This window comes from Cornus florida, unplaced genomic scaffold (assembly GCF_030987335.1).
Source record: "Cornus florida cultivar Cherokee Brave unplaced genomic scaffold, ASM3098733v1 CherokeeBrave_3.0.0_Hap2_Chr04, whole genome shotgun sequence".
NCBI classification, from domain to species: Eukaryota; Viridiplantae; Streptophyta; class Magnoliopsida; order Cornales; family Cornaceae; genus Cornus; species Cornus florida.
Window position 1 is genome coordinate 93,400,007 of NW_026775574.1, and position 23,740 is coordinate 93,423,746.

Genomic DNA, 23,740 nt, shown 5'->3' on the forward strand with positions numbered 1-23,740 from the left:
ATGTGCATCCCATCAACCTCGCATCAAATGTTGATTTTTTGGGACGGAAATGAGGTAAAAATTGTTGAGGCTGATAACAAACCCTTTATAGCTAGGGTGTATTCGGCTGAGGCTGCACTTTATGATGAAACTGTTGTACCTATCAAATTTGTTGGCATTAACAGGATGGGACGACCAGCAGCGGCAACAATGAAGAAGAATTTAATTAATGCTGATATTAAAGAATTATTGTCAGAAGCAGCTCGGCCGAAAATTGATATTTTCAGGTCGACCATCAAGGACATTGAAGATGTTACTGATGGATCACAAAACCAATGAAGAAAAGAAGCGGCAAGCTTTCAGGGCCGCTTGCATCAGACTGAAAGCATATCTGGCTGAGAAGAGACTGGCCAGAGAAGAACAACTATATGAAGAGGTATCGGCCAGCACGGCCGATATAATTGAAGAGGGTTTTGAAAAACTGGATGCAATCCAACTTGAAGATTTGGAGTCAGCCCCTTCCAAGATGGAAGATAATAAAGCAGAGGTGCAAGATCCTTTATTGGAAATAAATGTTGGTACTAAAAAAGATAATCGGCCATTATTTGTTAGTGCTTTGCTTGAGCCTAAATTCCAGGCCGATTTGATTAAATTATTAAATGAATATAAGGATTGCTTTGCTTGGAGTTATGAAGAGATGCCTGGCCTGTCTAGAAAATTGGTAGAACATAGATTACCGATCAAGAAAGATTTTCAGCCATATAAACAACCACCAAGAAGGATGTCTTCGGAAGTAGTGCTCAAAATTAAAGAAGAAATTGAAAGACTTCTTAAGGCAGGATTTATTCGAACAGTTAGGTATGTTGAATGGTTGTCTAATGTTGTTTCTGTAATGAAGAAGAATGGCAAACTTAGAGTTTGTGTGGATTTTCGTAATTTAAATAATGCCACTCCAAAAGATGAATATCCAATGCCTGTGGCCGATCAACTTATTGATTCGGCCGCTAAGCATGAAATATTGTCTTTTATGGACGGCCATTCAGGTTATAATCAAATCTATTTAGCCGAGGAGGATGTTCATAAAACAGCTTTTAGATGTCCTGGGTCAATTGGTACTTTTGAGTGGATTGTGATGCCATTTGGCCTAAAAAATGCCGGGGCTACTAATCAAAGGGCAATGAATTCTATCTTTCATGATATGATTGGCCGATTCATGGAAATTTATATAGATGATGTAGTTGTGAAATCATCGGCCAAGAGACAGCATTTGGAACACTTGAAAAGGGCCTTTGAAAGGATGAAGGTTCACAAATTGAAAATGAACCCATTGAAGTGTGCATTTGGAGTTTCAGCCGGGAATTTCTTGGGGTTCTTGGTACACAAACGAGGTATTAAAGTTGATCAGAACAAGGTTAAAGCTATTATAAATGCTAGGGCCCCAGCCAACAAAAAACAAGTGCAAAGGTTCCTCGGCCAGGTAGGTTTTCTTAGAAGATTTATTTCTAACCATGCTGGCCGAGTGCATGTCTTTTCGACTTTAGTAAAATTAAAGTCACATGAGAAATTTCATTGGGACGAATCCCATCAGAAGGCCTTTGACAAAATAAAAGAATATTTGGCAAACCCCCCGGTTGTAATGCCTCCAAAAAAGAAGTGGCCGTTAAAGCTTTATTTATCGGCCGCAGAAGAATCAATTGGTAGTATGCTCGCACAAGACAATGAACATAGAAAGGAGCAGGCTGTCTACTACCTGAGTAGAGTACTAACTGATGTAGAATGCAGATATTCCTCAATTGAGAAGCTTTGTTTATCCTTGTACTATTCGGCCATGAAGTTGAGAGTATACATGCAGCCTGTTGATGTTTACAATCTTTGTCAAACTAACGTGATCAAGTATATGCTATCAAGGCCATTGATCACTGGCCGAATAGGTAAGTGGGCTTTGGCTTTGATGGAATTCAGTTTTATCTACATCTCACAAAAATCAGTAAAAGGAAGGGTTCTGGCTGATTTTTTGGCCGATCATCCTTCAACTGATATTGATCCATGGGTTTATGATGAATTGGAGTCATCAGCTATATTCTTGACTCCTTGGATCTTGATGTTTGATGGATCAAGCACGGCTGATGGAGCAGGAGCAGGTATTGTTATTATTTCGCCAGCTGGCAGAAAGGCTTCATTCTCTTTCTTTTTAGATTTTAAATGTTCAAATAACCAGGCCGAATATGAAGCGCTTATAATCGGCCTGGAGATTTTAATTGAAATGGCTGTTAGAGATGTAAAGATTTTGGGAGATTCAAACTTAGTCCTTAGCCAAATTTCTGAAGATTTTAAGTGCCTAAGTTGGCAATTAAGGCCGTTTCATTCTCTAGCCACTTCATTAATCAATCAATTTGATAATGTTCAACTTAAGTTTTGGCCGAGAGGGCAGAATAAGGAGGCCAACAGCATGGCCCAAGCAGCCTCAGGAATAAGAGTACCAGTCGGAATAGAAGATCAGTTGATAAAGATAACACGAAGATCTTTGCCATCGGCCGAATTGAGAAATACTATGTTTGATACTTGGACAATTGATGTAGAAGATTTGGCCGACGATGACTGGAGGATACCATTTATAATGTTCCTTCGAAATCCAAACATCAAGGCTGATAGAAGTATTAAAAGAAAAGCGATCAACTTTGTGCTCCTAGATGGGGATCTATACAGAAAAGGGTTAGAAGATGGGCTCTTACTACAATGCATAAGCAAGGAGGAATCACTTCAGGTTATGGCCGAGGTACATGAGGGCAGCTGTGGGGCTCACCAAGCTGGGGTTAAAATAAGATGGCTGATTCGCAGGTATGGATGTTATTGGCCGAGAATGAGGAAAGATTGCATAGATTACTCAAAAGGTTGTCAAGCTTGTCAAAGACACGGGCCGATTCAAAATGTACCAGCAAAAGAATTATAGCCAATAATCAAACTTTGGCCATTCAGAGGTTGGGGCCTTGACCTTATTGGTAAAATTAATCCACCATCAAGCGAAGGCCATCACTGGGTGATTGTTGCCACAGATTATTTTACTAAATGGGTTGAGGCCAAGGCTTGCAAAGCGGTTGATCAGCAAACAGTGATTAATTTCATGGAGCAAAACATCATCCACAGATTTGGGATTCCAGAAACACTGGTTTCAGACAATGCAACAGTATTTAGAGCAACTGATGTACTACAATTCGGCCACAACATGAATATTCATATGTCAGCCTCTACGCCATACTATGCTCAAGCAAATGGCCAGGCTGAATCTTCAAATAAGATTCTAATTGAGATCATTGAAAAAATGATTAAAGATAAGCCAAGAATGTGGCATGAGACTTTGTCTGAAGCTTTATGGGCCTATAGGAACTCAAAAAGAACAGGCACAGGAGTTACACCATACATGTTAACTTATGGTCATGATGCTGTTCTGCCTATGGAGATGAAGGTTAAATCAGCCAGAGTTGCTTTTCAAAATAATCTAACTCCAGCTGATTATACTCAAGCAATGTTGGTAGAATTGGAAGATTTGGATGAATTTAGAAGGGATGCTTTGGATCATATCATAGCTCACAAGAAGAAAGTGATGAGGATCTATAACAAGAGGGTAAAACCTAAGTCCTTTGCTGAAGAAGATTTGGTTTGGAAAGTTGTTTTGCCAGTGGGTAAAGTCGATAGGAAATATGGGAAGTGGTCCCAAAAATGGGAAGGGCCATACTTAGTCCATCAAGTCTTAAGTGGAGGAGCATATAGGCTGAAGTATTTCAGTGGCCGATTACATGACTATCCCATTAATGGCAAGTACCTCAAGAGGTACGTACCGGCAATCTTTGAAAGGGAAAATTAGTGTTAGCCAGTACTTATGGCTGACCATATGTACCTTTATGTAATAAAAATCGGCTTACTTTTCTAGGCTGATTTGGCTATTTTAATAAATTTTTTCTCGCTAAAATGTTGATGCTTGTTTGGAGTAACAAAAGAGGCCATTTATTCATTGAAGTGTAAAAGATTACATCATTTAAAGATCATACACTAAGATGGCCACAAAAGGAAGCTAATATAAAAATTCATATGTTTGCAAATTTTTCCTTGAAATCGGCCCAAATAACTAAGGACCGATTGAAGGCCACCATGGCCTGCCTCTTTGACTCTTCCAATTGAGGTAATTCTCCACGAAGATTTGCATGCTCGTGAGCAAGGTCTTGAGCTTCAAACTGCAATGTGGTAGCTTCAGCAGACAAGATGGCCTTACGAGCATGGATCTGGTCGATCTCTTTCTGAAGGACATGTTCTCTTTCCTCAAGGCCGATGAATTCTGTATTCACTCTTTCAAAGGAGGAAGCTTGAATTAACAATTGGTTAGCAAGGGTATCCTTCCTGTTTTTACTCTTGTTGAATTGGTTGATTGCTTCGTTGGCTTGGAAAATATCATCGGTCAGAGTTGGTAGCTGGCCTTTAAAGGTAGCAATAGTGGCTTGAAGATCAACCGGAAAGTCTGGGTACTGGCTGAGTGTAGAAAGCACTGCTGTGAGCTCACTTTCAAAATTAGGAAGATCAGCAGCATCTCTTTTCAAGATCTCAAGTAAAGATTTTTTGGTCTCTTCTAAGGATTGTATAGGGATATTGGTTGAAGTGACTGGGGTGGCTCCAGAAGATTCACTTTCTTTCTCTTCGGTCACTGAAGCCACCACATCCTTAAAAAAATTGCTCAAGGCCAATAGAGATGAAGCAGGAACTTTTTGTGGAGGAAATAAAGGAATAATTTGAGTTTTCTAATACACAACCTGACAAAATGAGGAAAGATTAGATCTTAAGTTTTTTTTTTTTTTTTTGGGACACGAGATAGTCAATACCTTAGATGATTCGGCTATGTCTGTCACTAAGAGTGGCTGATGACTGGTTTCTGGAGGAGGAAATTCTGGCTGAACCGCTGTGCTATCTCCCTGGGATGAAGTTTTAGCAGGAGTGACTTGAACATTGAAGGGCACCTCAATGGGATCATGAAAATCCTTCAGAGGGCTGAAATTTCTAACTGGGCTATAGACCAAATCAAGAAGAGGAGATTGCTGCAAAAGAGAAGAAATTAAGGACCATATTAATTGAAAAGTTTAGAAATTTCAAGTACAGTTATCTTTACCTCTTTTTCATCTGAGGAATGATCAGAAGGAGTGTCAGCCACATTAATTACGGGATCATCGGCCACGTCTTCTGTAGGATGAAGGCTTTCTAGATTTTCTTCCACTTCATGTTTCTTACGTTTGCTCAATCTTATTCTTTTTAAAGTGCCATGAGCAGTTGATTTCTTTCTTTTTCCCTGGAGATGGAAGCTTTATTAAAGTTTGTCTCGGCCAATAATAGTTGTGGCCGAGAATTAGAAATCAATATTGGCTAAGTATTTTAACAATTGGGCCGATATGATTATCTTTGTATGATAATAGATAAAAAAAAATAAAAAAATAAAAAAAAAACTTTTACCTTTGGAGGAATTGGAGGAACATCAGGGATGATGGCTGATTCAGTTATTGAAGGCTGAGGAGGTTGGCTGGAGGAAATTTCATCATCTTGGGGCTCAACGTCTTCTGGATTAAGCGAGGCTGATAAAGTTCCACTGTCTGAATCTGCGAAAAAAAAAAAAAAAGGGGGGGGGGGGGGTAAGAGAATTTCAATTAAAAGTTTTTTTTTTTAATATATATATATAAATAAAGGAAGATCGTACCCTTGAGGAGGCTGACAGTGGCTTTGGCCTTAGCTTTTCTCTCTTTATTGGTCCTTGTTGGAGCATCTGTTGGCTGAGAGAAAGGGAGTTTCTTGGCCGTTTGTTTTTTTACCTTTGGGAGGATCTTTTTGAGGCATCTTCTTTGGGGTAACGGCCCGGGAAATTACGAATGCCCCTTCAAAGGCCACAGATATGAACTTGAAAGATTCCAATATTTTAACAACAAGGGACTGGCTATCAGCCGTCCTTGTAGAAGTAATGTAAGAAGACCACCATTGATCAAAACTAGAATCTGAGGCTGGGTTTTTGATGAAGGGTTGGAATTGGAATCCGGCTTGCAGATTTGAGAACCGGGAGGACACGTTCTTTACATAGGAGTCATCTGGAAATACCACACGCCTATGAAAGTTTTTGTTGAAAGAGAAATAAGGGGGCATGGGGATCATTTGAGTCAGACCAAATTGCCTAGCAAGTTGGTTTGGATTGTAGAACTCAACTCCAACTTTTGAGTTTACTGTGCCTAGAGGGCCAGTGTTGAAGTGAAGGTCTCTTGAAAGTAAGAAACTAGCCCACATGGCCGAATGCTTATCAGTTGATTTTTTGGTAGACACTCCTTGAGGAGGAGTCAGCCATCGAGGTGCTTGTGAGCAATGAGAAAATGGAAGGAATTGGCTGATAGTCCTCTGTTCACAACCGGAGTAAAAGAAATTAAAGCAATCTCCAAACGAATGGGATTTAGGTACGGCCAATGCGTAACTTATAGAAAGTAATGGGTCATTGGCCGAAGGCCTTACCACAGGTCCGAGCTCAGGAAAGTACACTTGAAGCCAAATTTGAAATAACCAGAGGGGACCACCATAGCGTCCGAAGTTGGAGATAAGCAAGTCATAAATCCCTCTATATAAATGAGAAAGCACCAAGGGGGCAAGAGCAAGGTGTTTACCTCTTGAAAGGGCAACGGCCACATGAATGAAATCCTTTGTGACTTGAAAGGCCGGTACGCATAGAAGAAACTTGTTCAGCCAGGCCAACAAGAAGGCAATATCTTTAGCATCATTCACAGGAACGCGAGGATCCATGGTGGAAGTTAAGTATTTGCCATAAGAGGATTCAGATGACTTGGTTCCAGTTTGCTTTGAAGGGAAGATGAAAGGAGAATCCTCTTCTACCAATAAGGTACTTACATCAATTCCAAAGGGTTTGAGGCCGGTTAGATAGCACACGTCTTGAATGGTTGGAGCCATCATGCCACACTTCAAGTATAACGAATTGATGGTGGTCGACCAATTAAACATGGCTGCTATCATCAAGGCTCTGTCTTGGGCGATGTTAGTTTTACTTAGCTGAATGGCATCATATATGCCACAATCCTTCCATATTTCTCCCTTCACAGCTCCAACTCGGTTGACCCAATTGATCCAAGCATCATTTGGGCTATGCCATGTTCTAAAATGAAAGTGTGGCAAACTGCCATTTTCATTAGGAGGGAAGGTTTGAAGGAATGGAAGAACGTCGGCCGAAGGATAGAAAGGTGAGATTGATGAAGGAGCTTCATCAAGGAAAGCAGGACCTAAGCCTTTGAAGTCAGTACGAAGATCGATAAGGGTATTGAGACAGTATTTGTAAGGAGATAGAGTTTTTAGGGATTTTTCTATGATGTTGCCATGAGTTGAAGGATCGGAAGGTTGAGGGATAGAGGTGGAATCAGTTGATTTAGTTTTCTTAGGAGCCATAGAGGACGTCAGGAACGATTTCGCCGAGAAAGAATTTCGGAGATAGAAAGTTTAAGGGAAGAAGAATGATTTTAGGGATTAGAGGGCATCAAGCTAAATACTTGTTGGATGTAATAGCGGATTAGTGTAGTCGCCGCTTTAATTGGGAAAGATAACCATCAAAGCAGGTGGTTGGGAAAAGGATTTATTACTAAAATTTGAATTACAATTTTAGGCCGATTCAAATTCCAAACGCTTCGTATCATAAGTGATAAAAGCCTTTGAAATTCAGGGGGCATTTGTTGGCACCAAAACTTGGCAGCCACTTCAGCAGCGACGTGGACCAATGGGAAGCCGATAAGGGTTGAGCATGTCCAAGAATGGTCAGCCAATGGAGAAATAGTAGGAGAAGATTTAGGAGGATATTTATATATTCAGCCACCTCACCAAAAGGGTTGTTACTAAACAACCAAGATTTGTGTTAATTTCAAAAGGAAATTTCATCAGAAATAGAACATTGGGAGAGGTTGGCTGAAGTGATATAATTAAGTTCCTAAAAAATAGGGATTTAGTTATGAGAAAGGAAATTGAATCCTTATGGAAATGAAATTCAAAAAGGAAGGGGCAGCCACGTGAGAGTATGGGTCAAGGCTATAAATGGTTTTCCAGCCATTTAAAGGAATATTTCAGTCAAAGCTTGAAGGAAGAAGTTGCTAAAAATCAGCAACTTACTAGCAATCTTCCAGCAGCTTTCTACCGACTTCTTAGCAATTAATATTTTCTTTAACAAAGGTATTTTATTTGAAGTAAGACGAAACAAGAGGAGAAAAGATGTGAAAGACTACTGGAATACGACTTATTTTCAGCAACAAAGTGAAGCAAATCAAGGAAAAGAGAGATTTCAGTAAAGACTTTCCCATTGAAACTGGAGCATCGATATTGAAGGCGAGGAATGTTGGGCCGTAGCTCAGTTTGAATTTCAAAAGAAAATGATTGAAGCAAGAGAGATTTTCTAGCAATTAATTAGGAGAATAGGTTGAGATAGAACTTCTATAAATAGAAGTATTGTATTCCATTCCAATTTGTCCAGCACCACCACAAAACATGCATTTCAACTAAAAATGCTTTCAATTGACTCTACGTCATTTTTTTCCTATCAGTTTCTTTATTTCAATTTAATGGCAATTGATTAGATCATTGTCAACTATTTCAATTCAGCCATTTACTTTCTTTCAATTTCAATTATGCCAATTTAAATTACGCAATTTTAGTTAGGCTTTTAATTCAATGGCAATTGATTAAATTCTTGCCATTGAATCGTAGTGACAATTGATTAAATTCTTGTCATTACTTGGCTGATGGCAATTGATTAAATTCTTGCTATCACGTTTCAGTGGCGATCGATTAAATTCTTGCCATTGTGTTTGGTTGATGGCAATTGATTAAGTTCTCGCCATCACGTTCGGCCGGCAATCGATTAAGTTCTTGCCGCCTGTCTTCACTCGGCCATTCCATCCATTCAAACATTCATCAGCGTTGCATTTCTTTAGACACTCTAAAAAGTCCTTGCTACAAACAAGGCATAAAAGAACCTTGCTGGGAGTTCTTACTAGTCTCTCTCCCACACAATCGCCTGATAGTCAGCCATCGGAAAAAGGGATAGGCTGGTGTTCAATTACATATTTTGGGTATTTTGTACAAATACTCTGGCACGCCCGCGAAGAGTCCATCGACCGGCGTAAGGAACAAAAACCGTGCGAACAGTTATTGATGGAGCATCTTGACTTGTGCGGTCAATCTCAAGGATCGGGATCCATAGAGCGTCTAACTTTCGAGCCCAGAGAGGAACAAGTGAACGCCACAATCCAAGAGCATATCTCACCATGCCGTACGTAGCTGAACTAGTATGCTGTAATATCGACTGGAGATGGCTTTTGCTGTAGTCAGGCCCTTTTGAGCAATTTAATCAAATAATAATGCTTTTCATTTAAATTATAACATACAAATATAATAAGCTTGTGTTGGCAAATTCACTTTTGAGAGAGTTATTATCATACTTTTTTTTTTCCTAAATAGTTATTATCATACTTCAAACTATATATTTTCATCATTCATTCAAGTTGAGAGAGATGGGTACGTAATGTAACCCTTGGTTGTAAAGTGAACGTGAACATAGGAAGAGAGTGGGATGTGAAGTCACTTGTAAAAAGTTTACTCTCCGCCAGTGAAGGAGAATTAGCGGATTTGACAAATCCTCAAGAGGGCATCTTGAGGCGTGGACATATATAGGCAGAAGTGTCGAACGTTACATCTTGTGTTTAATCAAATCATGAGAACTGATGATTTCTTGCATGGAATCATGTTTACTAATATTAGCTTGCTTGAAATGCCAAAGCGCATCAAGAAATCCTAGGAACAAATAATGGATTTAAAAATTCTTAAGAGGGCATCTTGAGGCATAAACGCAGACAGGAGTGTTGAGCTTTCTTGTATGGTATCATATTTACTAATATTAGCTTGTTTGATTCCCCTGGATATTAGTTTGCCTTAATTTCCATGTTTACTAAAGTTCCAAGTGTCCTCATTGAACAAACAATTAGAGGAACAAATAGTACGTGGATTTGAAAATTCTCAAAAGAGAACATCTCAAGGCATGGACGCACACATGAGTGTCTAAGCCACATTACATCTTGTGTTTGATCAAATCATCATAGCTCATTTTTTTTTTTTATGGAATCAAGTTTACTAATATAAGCTTGCTTGATTCCTCATATTTGCTAAAGTTCAAAATCTCCCCACGAAATACCAAAACCAACATATTAAGCAATCCCTGGAACAAATAGTGGATTTGAAAAATCTCGAGAGGGCATCTTTAAGGCGGACGTAGACAGGAGTGTCGTTACATCTTGTATTTGATCAAATCATCCATGGAAACATGTTCACTAATATTAACTTGCTTGATTCTCCATATAATATTTTTTAGTCTCCCCGCTAAAGTACCAAAACCAATATATCAAGCAATCCCAAGAACAAATACTCTTTGCTCCATAAGCTTTTTGAGAGTCATCTATATAAAAATCCATTAAACAAACCAATATCAGAATCAAAGGCGAGAGATAATCAAACTCAACTCTGCCTCCAGCATGCCATGAATTTTCTATCATCGACTTCATAATATAACAATACGCTTAGAAGAGAATCTAACTCGCCGTTTGCCTCTGAATTTTCCTAGGGTAAGTCTACTCTCTCTCTTTGTACTTTAGTCAAATACTAGGTGTGTTGTCCTTTATTTTAATTGTTGTTTTGTTAGCCTTCTTGATGTGTGCTAGTTGGGCGATTGTTTAACTACTTAATTTCGACAAAATTAATTGTGAAGGAGTATTTGGTACAGGAAACAAAAAATAGGGATTTGAGTGCAAAAAGACGGGGGAGAAGCATGTGAGGGAGTGCAGAATGGGTATTTGTGGAACAGAGTCTCAAATGATCACTGCATTGCAATATAGCTTTAGGATTTATGAGGTTTTTGTAACTCTAAAAGGTCTCTTAAAACTGTTATCCTTAATTAGGTCACTATATATATATTTTTTCAAAATAAATATTGTCTTATGCATTTTAATAATAATTAACCTAATTTAAATTCAATTAAAAAAAACCTTGTGCACAGTATATGACAACCTTAGAACAATATATATGTTGATGCGAAAATTCTCGCGAACCGGAACGGCAGCGTTTACCTGCAAAACAAAAGGATATCACCTCGAATAGCACCGGTACGTGGGGTGCCGGCTGAGAACCAAACCACATAATAATTATGTATTCAATGTTTAGGGGTTTCTCTTATACCTAATTTAATGACTCGATACCCTATTTATGGCTATTGATTGGAATCAAAATCGTTCTGCACATGTCGATGGTTGAGATATTTCCCTTATCATCAGTAACGGAATCTGTTGAGGTGATAAAGTTGGTTGTGATATTGGGGTTTATTTTATCCTCTTTGTTACTTGAATAACAATGTCTTCATATCCTCTAGTTTGAGAGAAATAGCATCGGGTTAACCTAGGGTTACATTTTGCCCCATCAGTTACCCCCTATTTCCTGGTTTGGAACGGACTAAGAAATATATATATATATTTTTTCACCCCGGGTTGTAATTCCCAAGGGAAATAGTACCCCCGGGTACTATCCCCGAAATTTTTTTTTTTTTTTTTCACCATAATTACTATTCCCGAGGTGAACATTGCCCTCGGGTACTGTTCCCCAGGTGAGAATTTTTTTTTTACCTCGGGTTACAATTCCTGAGGGAAATAGTACCCCCGGGTACTGTTCCTGAGGAAAATTTTTTTCACCCCTGGTACTGTTCCCGAGGAAGTTTTTTACTCCCGGGTACTGCTCCCAAGGTGAGAATTTTTTTTTTCTTTTTTGATCATGCCTTGATTTTGGATGACCAAACCTTTGTAGGGTATACTCTGGTCTTAGTCTCTGATGACCATACTTTTATTGGTTAGGCCCTGGTCTTAGTCTCTGATGACTAGACTTGGGGTGACCAGGCACTCGTCTTGGATGACCGAGCCTTTGTAGACTTTCGGTAATCAATCCTTAGTCTTAGTTTATTAGGCCTTGGTTCCGGATAACCAAGCCTTGATTTATAATAATCAGTGGTTGTACCCTTATAATCTAACTTTTGGTGTTGGAATCGTTTTCTCTTTTTAGAGTCATATTTAAATCAATTTGATCATTGATGTCTCGACCCTTTAAAAAGGGACGTAGTTGTTTTAACTCTTTTGGTAAGGGGTTTATAATATGTTCATGTTTCACTCAGCTTGCCCTATTGATAAGGGAAATAATGATTTCGAGCTTCACTCAGCTCGCCCTTTTAATAAAGGGTTAATTTTTACGAGCTTCACCCAGCTCGCCCCTTTAATAAGGGGATGTTTTGCCCAAGCTTTATAAACTTGCCCTTTAATAAGGAAATTGGTATTTTTTTTTTTTTTTTTTTTTTAGTTCAATGAACATGCCCTTTAATAAGGTAGTAAAATTTTTTCACTTTTGTGGACTTATCATTTATGCTTGCCTTGCTCTGTGGCTATGGTGGTAGTGACCCGTCAGATTTAAAGTGCACGTGACGAAGCTGGGTTCCTTCTTGTAGAAGTGACCATCATTGCAAAAAGGAACAGTTAAAAAGAAGAATAACAAACAAATGCAATGTGGAAATATACTTAAACCACTAGAATGCTTCTTGAAAAATTAAAATTGATAAATAAGTATTTCCGTTGATAATATATATGTGTATAAATATCAGATAATGACTATTACGTGACTTTGAACTCGGACATTTAATTCAGGATAGTATTTATCAGGCGCTCTCTCAACCGTTTCTGATTTATTTTTTATTTATTTTCTTTTCCTTTATCAATTAGTTGTAACTTGTAGTCTTGTTGAAGGAACGAAATGCGTTCGGAAAGCTGAAATTGTCCGCGATACGGGTTGCATTGACTAATTCCTTAGGCTTTGTTTGGTTAGGTGGAAACAGTTAGAAAAAAAAGGAAAGAGAAAATTTTAAATTTTTTTTAAAGTTTGGATAGATAGAAAGAGAAAACTAATGGAAAATTTTGTTTCCATACTTGTCTATTTTTTCTCAAAACTTTTCCTACATAAAACACAGGGAAATAATTTTTTTTGCGTGAAATGTTTGCCTTTTCACTTGGCATTCCTATTTTACCCATTAACTTAATCATGAAAAATAATTTATTCTTTTATTTTTGTAATGGATTTCTAAGAAGCAAGTTCTCTCCAAAACAACCCTTTTTTTTTTTTTTTGGCACAAGTCCGTATATAATTGACAACAACAAAATACAATCAAATCTCTCTAATTTTTTTTTTTTTTTAAGTTTCATTTCTCATACACTAATAATTAGTTCTACTTCTTAGAAAATATTATGAAGTCTTATTTTAAATATAAATAATTATATTATTAAATTTAATAATCCATTATTTTACTATTTCTTTGCTAAAAATAGACATCAACAAATACAAATTCATTTATTTATTAGTATTTAAAATTATAAGGGTAAATTTGGTATCTTTAATCAATTTCTTTTCACTTTCATGCTATCCAAAATAACAAATTAATATTTTTCTATAATTTTTTTAAATAAATTTTCATTCTAACCAAATGCATGCTGGAAAATAATTTTTTTTCCATTTGCTTCACTTTTCTTTAATTTTTCATTTCTTTTCTTTTCTTACTTGTTTCCATCTAACTAAACGTAGCCTTAGTAAATTACATTTTTACCCATTCTATTTAGGATGCAATAAAATATATATATATATATATATATATATATATATATATATATATATATATATATATATATTTTTTTTTAAGATAAACATGCATTTGACAAACAAATCAGACTGGTAGTGCAATAAATCTGAGTTGTTAGTTCAAAGAATTATTTTTCGTTTGCTACCTAGAGAAAATGAGCAAGTCTAAGATTATCTATATATATTTATATATATAATATTTTTAGTTTGAAATAAACAAGTTCATCCGTACATAATTAAGCTGAAACTCTAAATTTTTATATTTGTTACAAATTTGATTTGAGTTCTGGCTCGCTTGGAATTAAATTATGAAAACAATTTTTAAGAATAATTATAAGAGAATCAATACAGAAAACAATTTTTAATTTTTTTAAGTTGAAAGTTTGCTTGGTTGAGAAAATTGCAAAACAATATTCGAAAAATAAAAACTCATAAAATTGTTCTATTGTATCTACTAAAAATAGTTTTTTGAACTAAGAAAATAAATAAAATATTGCACCTCACTCTTTTATTTCTTTAATTTATGATATTTCTCAAAAATAGATTCAGCTAGAAAAAAAAAACATTATTTTCAGTTTTGATTAACTCCCAAAACAAAGCTATTTTAGGAGTTGCATTCCAAATAGGGCTTAATAGTCTAGAGCCCTTCTCAATTTATTCATTTTTCAAAAATTCAAACAATTGTATATAAAGTAAATAGGGTTAATTACAACGACACCCCCTGAGGTTTGACATATTGACAACCATTTACAACTTAGTTATTTTTTGGACAAAGACACCCCCTGTGATAATTTTGATCCAAACAAGTCCTTAAAATGTTGAAAAAGACGAGATTGTCCTTCAATATTTAATTCATTTTTATTGTAAAATATCAGAACTCATGAAAAGTCAAATTTGCCCTTTTATATATATACATTATATACAATATTACCCTTATATATATAAATATATGGAAGAGCAGCGGGGAAGAGGCTAAAGAGAGCACCAGCCGAAGGTGTGATGGGTTCGGGTGGCCTAAAGAGATTACATAGCAGATCTTTTTCATATTCACCACTACAACTTCATCACCTAAGCACTGACGAAATCCAACTATATAGTTGCGTCCTCTTGAACCACCATCAGAGTTGCTAGCCGCCACCACCCTCATCGACGCTGCCCCAACTACGCTGCCACACCCAATTCCCCAATCTCTCTCCACCCCCCACTGCAAAGCCACACAAAACCCAACAAACATGAGATGAAGTGGAGGAATGGTGGAGATCAATCTCCTTTGGGTCCGATGATTGTGCTCCATGGACCATCTGACCACGACACCATTGACAGAGGCAGCAGTGGTGGGTTTTAGATGACGGTGCGGGTTCGGGCAGAGGCCGTTGTCAGAGAGTATACCAGAGTTTTTGTTGGCCAGAGGCCATTGCAGAGCAAATCAGTATTCCAGCCGGCAATGAGGAATCAGTCGCGATTCCGGCGACGATTTTCTGGTTCACGATTCACGATTCCTGCAACGGCTCGATGACATCCTCGCTAGTCCACATCAGTTGAAATAACCTCCAAGACTCGATCATCAAGGCCAATGGCTTCTTTTCTTCGACCATGATGGTCATCAAAACATCCTCAACGTAGAGCCTAGAATGGCAGCGGCGGCAGCCCATGCAAAGGTCGACCTTTGCGCCACCGGTCATCGAGTTTGGTGAGGATTGATAGGTTGGGTTCGGGAGAGGTTGGGTTGAGGGTCTAGGCATCATCTTCTCTATGAGATTGGGGGTTTGAGATTTATATATACATCTATAACTCTGTGTGTGCAATTGGCTGGGTTTTTTTGGGTTTTTCAAGGGTTCAATTGGTTGGATTTTTTATGGGTTTTTCATGGGTTCAATTGATTGGCAGAGGTTGCAGTGGTGGGTGGAGAGAGAGAAAAATGGGGTGGGCAGTATTGGTGGTGGCGATGGTGGCGATTGGTGGGTAGTGGCTGAGGTGGTGGCTATGGTAAGGTATTTTGGTCAATAAAAAAATAATTGTATTGGATAAATTGGTAATTGAATGTGTCAAGGGCAATAATGTCATTTCAAGACCATTGGAGTGTCTTTGTTAATTTTATCAAATTCAAGGGATGTCATCGTTAAAAAATGGTCCAACTTACATATCGCTGTCATTATTTCAAACCTCTGAGGGTGCGGTTGTAATTAACCCAAGTAAATATTTACAACAGTCCAAAAGAGAAAAGGTCTGGAGGGACTAGGCCCAAGCTAATAAAAAATAGGGAGGAGAGGGCCAACCAAAAGAGAGGACAAAAGTAATTGTCTACAAGGCAAAGGCAAGCCCAGCCCAACAAATCTAAACAAAAAGCCGTTATAGAACAGGTTTTCTTCCAATATTGCCATTTCTATAGTGAACTTAATTGAATTATTCTATTACGCCGCAATTGACTTTGAAATTGAACTTGGACTTAAACACCATTCATTGTGCTCAATCATTGAAGACTTAGATTTGAGCTTTGATCTTGATTGTTAATTAAAAATAAATTAAGAATAATACTAAATAATAATAATAATAATAATAATAAACTCATATTCACTTGCAATTGAGTTATTATTGTGCTTCAAATTATCATCTTCATTCCACTTGTAAAAGGTTTACTTTCTACCATTGAAGGAGAATTAGTCGATTAGAAAATCCTCAAGAGGTCATCTTAAGGCATGGACAGATCGAAGCACAACTATCGAACCATGTTAGGTATTGTGTTTAATCAAATCATCAAAGTTGATGTTTTCTTTCATGGAATCATGTTTACTAATATTAGCTTGCTTGATTTCCCATATTTACTAAAGATCAAAGTCACCCCATTGAGTGAAATACCAAAACCAGCATATATATCAAGCAATCCCAGGAACAAATAGTGGATTCAAAAATCCTTAAGAGGGCACCTTGAGGCGTGGAAGCATGAGAACCACGTTACATATTGTATTTGATCAAATCATCAAAGTTAATATTTTCTTTTTATGGAATCTTGTTTACTAATATTAGCTTGCTTGATTGCCCATGGAATATTAGCTTGCTTCATTCCCATGTTTACTAAAGTTTCAAGTGTCCCCATTGATCAAACAATCAGAGGAACAAATAGTGGATTTGAAAATTCTCAAAAGAGGACATCTTAAGGCATGTTTACTAAAGTTTCATGTAATCATGTTTACTAATATTAGCTTGCTTGATTCCCCATATTTGCTAAAGTTTAAAATCTCCCCACAGAAATATCAAAACCACCATATCAAGAAATCCCAAGAACAAATAGTGAATTTGAAAGTCTCAAGTATGCATATTAAGGAGTGGATGTAGACAGGAGTGTGGAACCAATACATCTTGTATTTGATCAAATCATCGTGCATGGAATCATGTTCACTAATATTAGCTTGCTTGATTACCTACCCATGGAATATTAGCTTGTTTGATTCTCCATAGAATTTTTTTCAGTCTCCCCACTAAAATACCAAAACCGGTATATCAAGCAATCTCAAGAACAAATGCTCTTTGCTTTAAGCTTTGTGAGAATCATCTATAAAAATCCATTAAACAAACCAATGTCAGAATAAAAAACAACATTAATCAAACTCAACTTGGGTCTCCAACATCCCATGAATTTTCCATCATTGATTTCAAAATAAAATAATATACTTAGAAGAGAATATAACTCGCCCGTTCGACTGTGGATTTTTCTACGGTAAGTCTACTCTCTCTCTCTCTCTCTCTCTCTCTCTTTGTACTTTAATCAAATAGTTGGTGTGTTCTCTTTTGGTTTAATTGTTGTTTTGTAAATCTTCTTGATGTGTGCAAGTTGGCGAATCCACACGGGCGATTGTTTAATTAATTAGTTTTGATAAATTGTGAAGGAATATTTGGTACATGAAACAAATAATAAGAATTTGAGTGCAAAAAGAAGGGAGAGTCTGGAGAAGCATGGGAGGGTGTGCTAAATGGGTAATTGTGGAATGGAGTCTCAAATGATCACTATACTGCAATATAGTTTTCAAAATAAATATTGTCTAGTTAATTTAAATAATATTTAACCTAATTTAAATTCAATTCAAAAAATCTTGTGAAGAGTATATGACAACATTAGAAAAATAAAAAAGATATTTATTCCATGAAAACATTAATAAAATGTGTTTTTATTTAAATTTTATATTTACTTTTGTAAGGATATAAAAGAAAGTTTGAATCTAATTTCATATCTAATTTAATGATGGTATATAGAAGATTTAGTTATTTAGAACAAAGAAATCTCAAAAATCCTTATTAGTCATAAAGAAATTTTTTAGAATTTATTTGTCTTTTGGTGAGAAAAGTGGACTTGGTGGTACTTTTTTTTTTTCAAAATATTCTTAATAGAATTTTGAACTTCCTTAGAAAGATTTTATTAAAAATAAGACTTTATTTTAGGACTAAGTTGTCTTTAAAACTAAATGTACGACTAACTAGTAATTTTTCCTTTGTGTCAGTTTAAAACATTTAGGGGGGAACTTAATTGGCCAACAAGTAATGTTCATTCGACTCTAGCTCTATTTTTAAGTTAGGATTAAAAAAGTCGTTTTATTTTAGATTAGGGTGCAAACGAAGAAAAAATGGAGAGCAAATATGGCTTCCCTTAATAAAAATCCTTTTTAATGTGGTCTGTCATATTTTATTACCTATTATATATATATGGCTATCATTCATTTGTTATGAGATAAGAAAATACCCATCTCTATGTTAATTTTATATTTTTGTGGAATTTAATTGAAACTTCATTGTCAATGAGAAATGGAGATGATTCATTTTAGATTGGAGTGTAAACAAAGAAAAATGGAGAGCAAATATTGCTTCCCTTAATAAAAATCTTTTCTAATAGCTAGTCTGTCATATTTTATTACTTCTTTTATATCTATGGCCACCTTTCATTTGTTATTAGATAAGAAAATACTCATCGATGTCTACATGAATTATATATTTTTTGTGCAATTTAATTGAATCCTCATTGTCGAGTGGCATATGGAGATAATTTCAGTATTTCTTTTTTCTTTTTTTTTGGTTGGGAAAGTATAATTTTCAGTATTTATGTGATAAAACATATTTTGATGTTAGTCATTTTATTGTACCTAAAATTGGAATTAGCAAACATAGAAGAGGTCCTCCAGTCTCCAAAAGGATAAATCAATCCGTGGATTGTTGAATAGATATGGTTGGCAATAGGCTAGACTGTCCATAGCTTTCCTCCTTTTTATCATGTGCACTAATCTATTGATTAGAATGGTTTAGAAATATTTAAAACCAAAAATAAAGCAATTTGAGGAGATTAAATCTGTGATGCGATCAGATCAAATCTTTATGAATTACTTATTTATGAATCTGTTTATGATATAATGGACTAAAAAATCAATTCAAACTCGGATGATCCAGATTCAAAAAAATGTCACAAACTCCAGGTGGCTTGAAGAATTATCAAGAACGTTTAGAAATGAAAATTCTATATATATCATCATGAACTCAATAAATTTAATTAGTCATAGTTGATTGAATATTGTATGCATGAATAGTGATTTAAAATAGTAGCCATGAATTGACGACCTTTTTTTTTTTGTATGTAAAATGCATTTGGTGTATATATGCCACTGACAATGGATGCATATGCATTCTCCATCTACAAATAATTCATTAAATTTGTGCTTGTAATCATCTAGAGGAGGATATGGAACTCTCATTGAAGAAGCTTTGGGATAAATGGGATCTGCGATCCTTCATTATCTTAAGCCTTTCACTGCAAACCTTCTTAACACTTTTTGGGCCCTTGAGAAAGCGAATGTCAAGCAATTGGATAATCATATCCCTCTGGTCGGCATACTTACTTGCAGACTGGGCTGCAAATGTTGCTATTGGGTTCATCTCCAACGGCAATAACAACACTACTTCTGGTGCAGTCAACAATGGAGACCTTGAGGCATTTTGGGTTACTTTTTTTCTGCTACACCTCGGTGGCACGGATACAATTACTGCTTTTGCTCTCGAGGATAATGAGCTGTGGCTCAGGCACTTACTTGCGCTCATAGTCCAGTGTTTAGTAGCAGCTCTTTATGTCTTCTTTCAGACATTACCCGGTAACAAGCTATGGATCCCAACAATGCTCGTGTTTGTAGCAGGAATTATCAAATACTCTGAGCGGACACGTTCTCTGTATCTTGCAAGCTTTGGTAATTTACGGGAGTCCATGCGACGTGTTCCTCCTGTCTACCACCAGGTCGTAAAAGATTTCCATGCTGGCATGGCTCCTGTGGTCTGGAATAATCAAGAAGGCACTGAAGATGCACGTGTTTTGACGGAGTTACCGGTGATACAGTTTGCTAATTCCTTTTTTGATAGTTTGAAGAAGTTGATTGTTAATTCCATTGTAACCTTCGAGCTGGACGATGGCGAATAGTTATTCAGAACAATTATGGCAGGAGATGTTTTGGAATTATAGAGCTTAAACTGAATCTCATGTATGAAATTCTCTACACGAAGGTCAGTGTGGTGCATTGTAAATTAGGCTACATTTGCAGGTCTGTTTGCTTCAGTTCAGTTGTTGTAGCCCTTGCACTCTTCCATTCCGAGGAGAAGCAGGGATTCGATGGGTTTGATGCTAGGATTACCTATGTCTTGCTCCTTGGTGCCATTGTCCTCGATATAATTGCTATCGTCATGCTCTTTTTCTCTAATTCCACCATTATTACCCTCATGAGCATACGTCGTCAACGGTCCACGAGCAATTGGGTTAAAAATTGGGTTAAAAAAATGCTCAACTTCTTATTAAAGAGAATTTAGAATAAGGAATGATTTGATAACTGTTTTGTATCTCTTTTCTCATCAAGGTGCATGCACCTATATACAGAGATAGCTAAAGCTAATTACAGTAGCTTGGAATACAAGGCTTGACAGCAGCAAAGATTAAGGTAATTAACAACTAAATTATAGCCTATACATAACAGGATGCTAAATCAAAGGATGGTGACTGATATGCAAATCCTTGATTCATGAAAATTGTTCAATCTGGTTGTGCTTGATTGGGAGATTCAATGGATCTGCTGGAGCTTGATTTGGAGACATTAATTGACTTCTGATTGTGAGGAATCGTATCTAATCTCATATGCCCCCACAAGATGGCGCTCCTATCGGAGAGGCCAATCTTGGAACGTAAAAGAAAAAAATGTTGGCGACTAAGGGGTTTGGTAAGGGCGTCTGCAAGTTGATCATGAGTGGAAATACGAGAAATATTGAGAGAACCGGTTGAGAGTTGTTCATGAATAAAGTGATAATCGATTGCAATGTGTTTCATGCGAGAGTGGAAGACGGGATTAGCACTGAGATAGGTAGCTCCCATGTTATCACAGTACAAGATAGGGGGTTTGGATGGGGAAACACCCAGCTCAGTAAGAAGAGAAGATATCCAGCTCATTTCGGCAGCAGTAGAAGCAAGAGCACGGTACTCGGCTTCGGTAGAAGAGCGAGCAACTGATTTTTGTTTCCGAGAACACCACGAGATAGCATTGCTACCAAGATAGACAATATATGCTGTAGTAGAGGTTCTATCATCAGGATTGCCCGCCCAGTCAGCGTCGAAAAAAGCATGAAGGTGCAGAGGCTGATTACGCCGAAGATGGAGGCCATAGTTCAATGTGTTTTTAAGGTAACGGAGAACACGCTTCGCAACAGCCCAATGCACCTCAGATGGGCAGTGCACAAATTGAGCAAGTTTGTCGACAGTAAAAGAAATGTCGGGTCAAGTAAGAGATAAATACTGCAAGGCACCAATGACATGCCGATATTGGGTGGCATCAGTGGAAGGAGAGCCATCAGCAAGACTAAGGGAGGTTGAGGTGGCCATAGGAGTGTGAACTTCTTTAGCACCAGACCTGTTGATCCTAGCAAGGAGATCCCGGATGTATTTATGTTGGGTGAGGAGCACGCCTGATTTGGTGGGAAGGACCTCAACACCAAGAAAATAATGAAGGGCCCCCATGTCTTTGATAGAAAATTTGAGAGATAAGGCCTGAATAAACTTGAAAATTGAGGTGCCATGATTTCCTGTAACAAGAAGATCATCTACCTATACTAGAAAATATATGATTATGCCGTTAGTGTTGTAGATAAATAGAGAAACATCAGACTTAGAATTAACAAAGCCAAAGGAGAGAAGAAAATTTTTAAGTTCAGTGTACCAAGCACGTGGGCCCTGTTCCAAACCGTATATAGCCTTATGAAGGCGACACACAAAAAATGGGCAAGAGCCGTCAACAAACCCAGGAGGTTGGTTCATATAAACCTCCTCATGGAGAGTGCCATGTAAGAATGCATTATTAACATCTAATTGATGAATAGGCTAACCATAGCTGAGAGCAAGAGAGAGCACAACTCGAATAGTAGTGGGTTTAACCACTGGGCTATAAGTGTCATGATAGTCAACACCGGGTCTTTGGTGAAAGTCCTTAGCCACCAAGCGGGCCTTGTAACGAGCAAGACTCCCATCAGGATTATGTTTTATGCGAAAGACCCATTTACAACCCACAACATTGTGAGTGGATTTGGGAGGGACCAGCTCCCATGTGCCATTTCTAATAAGTGCATTAAGTTCATCAGACATAGTGGTATGCCAATTAGGATCTCGAAGTGCTTGAGACACACATATTGGTTCCGGGGGTAAAGATAGAGGGTGAGTGGTGTTGTGATGAATTTGTCTGGGTTTGAAAATTTTTATTTTGAGACCGGGTGGTCATAGAGTGAGTTCGTGTAGAGGGAGGAGGAATAGGTGGAGGATTTGGGAAAAGAGTCGAGGAAGAGGGTATGGGGACAATGGAGCTAAAAGAAGCATTTGGTGAGTGGTTAATAGCCACGGGCGGTGCATGGGAGGCTGGGGTAGCAACTTCATGTGTGGCAGTAACCTCGGAGTTGACAACCGAGGGGGAAGAGAAGGGAGAAAAAGGAATAGAAAAATGTAAAGAGGTGGTTGCCTTATGTAATATCCCCAATTTTAAAAGGATAGTCTCGGTATTTTTTTTAAAATTATTTTAATTACATTTAATTATTTAGTTGATTTCTTGGCTAATTGTTTATTGGTTTAATTGATTTAATTATTTGTTTAAATGTGTTAATTTAATTATTTTTTTAAATTGAATTGTATGTGATGATGTGTATTTATTTAGGAATTTAATTGTTTTATTTTTATTTTTATTTTATTTATTTTATTTTTATATTTTTAAGGAATTGGATAGGGATAGTAGTAATTGACCAATCAATTGGACTGACATGGACTACTTGGATAAGGGGTTTAATGGGTACGGATAATTACCCATGTATATGTATATTTAATAAATAAATAAATATATATATATATATATATATATATATATATATATATATATATATATATAAGGAAAGTCCTTAAATAATAATCTGATATATATTTATATATTATATATAAAAAGGAGTACACATAGATTATACATAACATATATTTAAGTTACCTTTTTAGTATTTAGATTTTATTTTATTTTATTTTTGATTTATTTTAGTTTGTCTTGGAATGAAAAAAGGATTAGGGTTATTTTAGTTGCCTATAAATATAAAACTATAGAGTTGTGAAAGAGGTTAGAAAATATATTACGTACTATAGTTTAGAGAGAGAAAGAAAGAAGAGGAAGGAAGAAAAAAAGGAAGAAGGAGGCTAGGGCTTTTATAGAATCCCTAAAGGCAAGTTTTAATTCTTCTCTTCTCCTTTGATTCATACTCTATGCATGCTAGATTAATTCTAGGTTCTTTAAATAAATTAATTGGATCTAATTACATATATTTATTTTGAAATTTTAGTTTATGGGTTTTAATTTTTTTGCCTACACTGTTGGTGGCCTTAGTTTTAATTTAATTTATTTTATTTTTTTACATGACTTGTGTTAGTATGAATTAAATTTGGTTTTAATTTGATTTATTTTAT

General features: G+C 36.6%; 2 protein-coding genes across 2 annotated transcripts; both read left to right on the plus strand.

Moving 5' to 3' along the window:
• The first annotated feature begins 298 nt into the window (after window positions 1-298).
• LOC132305373 (uncharacterized) lies at window positions 299-3,841 on the plus strand. Its single transcript, XM_059803021.1, has 4 exons — window positions 299-557; window positions 675-2,248; window positions 2,393-2,817; window positions 2,956-3,841. The coding sequence occupies exons 1-4, from the start codon at window positions 299-301 to the stop codon at window positions 3,839-3,841; spliced, it is 3,144 nt and encodes a 1,047-aa protein (XP_059659004.1).
• A 13,451-nt stretch (window positions 3,842-17,292) lies between these two features.
• LOC132302333 (uncharacterized) lies at window positions 17,293-20,556 on the plus strand. The gene is made up of 2 exons (XM_059799169.1): window positions 17,293-17,464; window positions 19,461-20,556. Exon 2 carries the CDS (start codon window positions 19,469-19,471, stop codon window positions 20,192-20,194), a length of 726 nt encoding a protein of 241 aa, XP_059655152.1. The 5' UTR covers window positions 17,293-17,464; window positions 19,461-19,468; the 3' UTR covers window positions 20,195-20,556.
• The last annotated feature ends 3,184 nt before the right edge of the window (window positions 20,557-23,740 follow it).

Coding starts and splice junctions, on each gene's coding strand:
- LOC132305373 (XM_059803021.1), top strand. CDS start 299: ATGGATCACAAAACCAATGAAGAAAAGAAGCGGCAAGCTTTCAGGGCC. Junction 558..674: donor TTTATTGGAAATAAATGTTG/GTACTAAAAAAG, acceptor GGAGTTATGAAG/AGATGCCTGGCCTGTCTAGA. Junction 2,818..2,955: donor ATAAGATGGCTGATTCGCAG/GTATGGATGTTA, acceptor TTGGCCATTCAG/AGGTTGGGGCCTTGACCTTA.
- LOC132302333 (XM_059799169.1), top strand. CDS start 19,469: ATGGAACTCTCATTGAAGAAGCTTTGGGATAAATGGGATCTGCGATCC.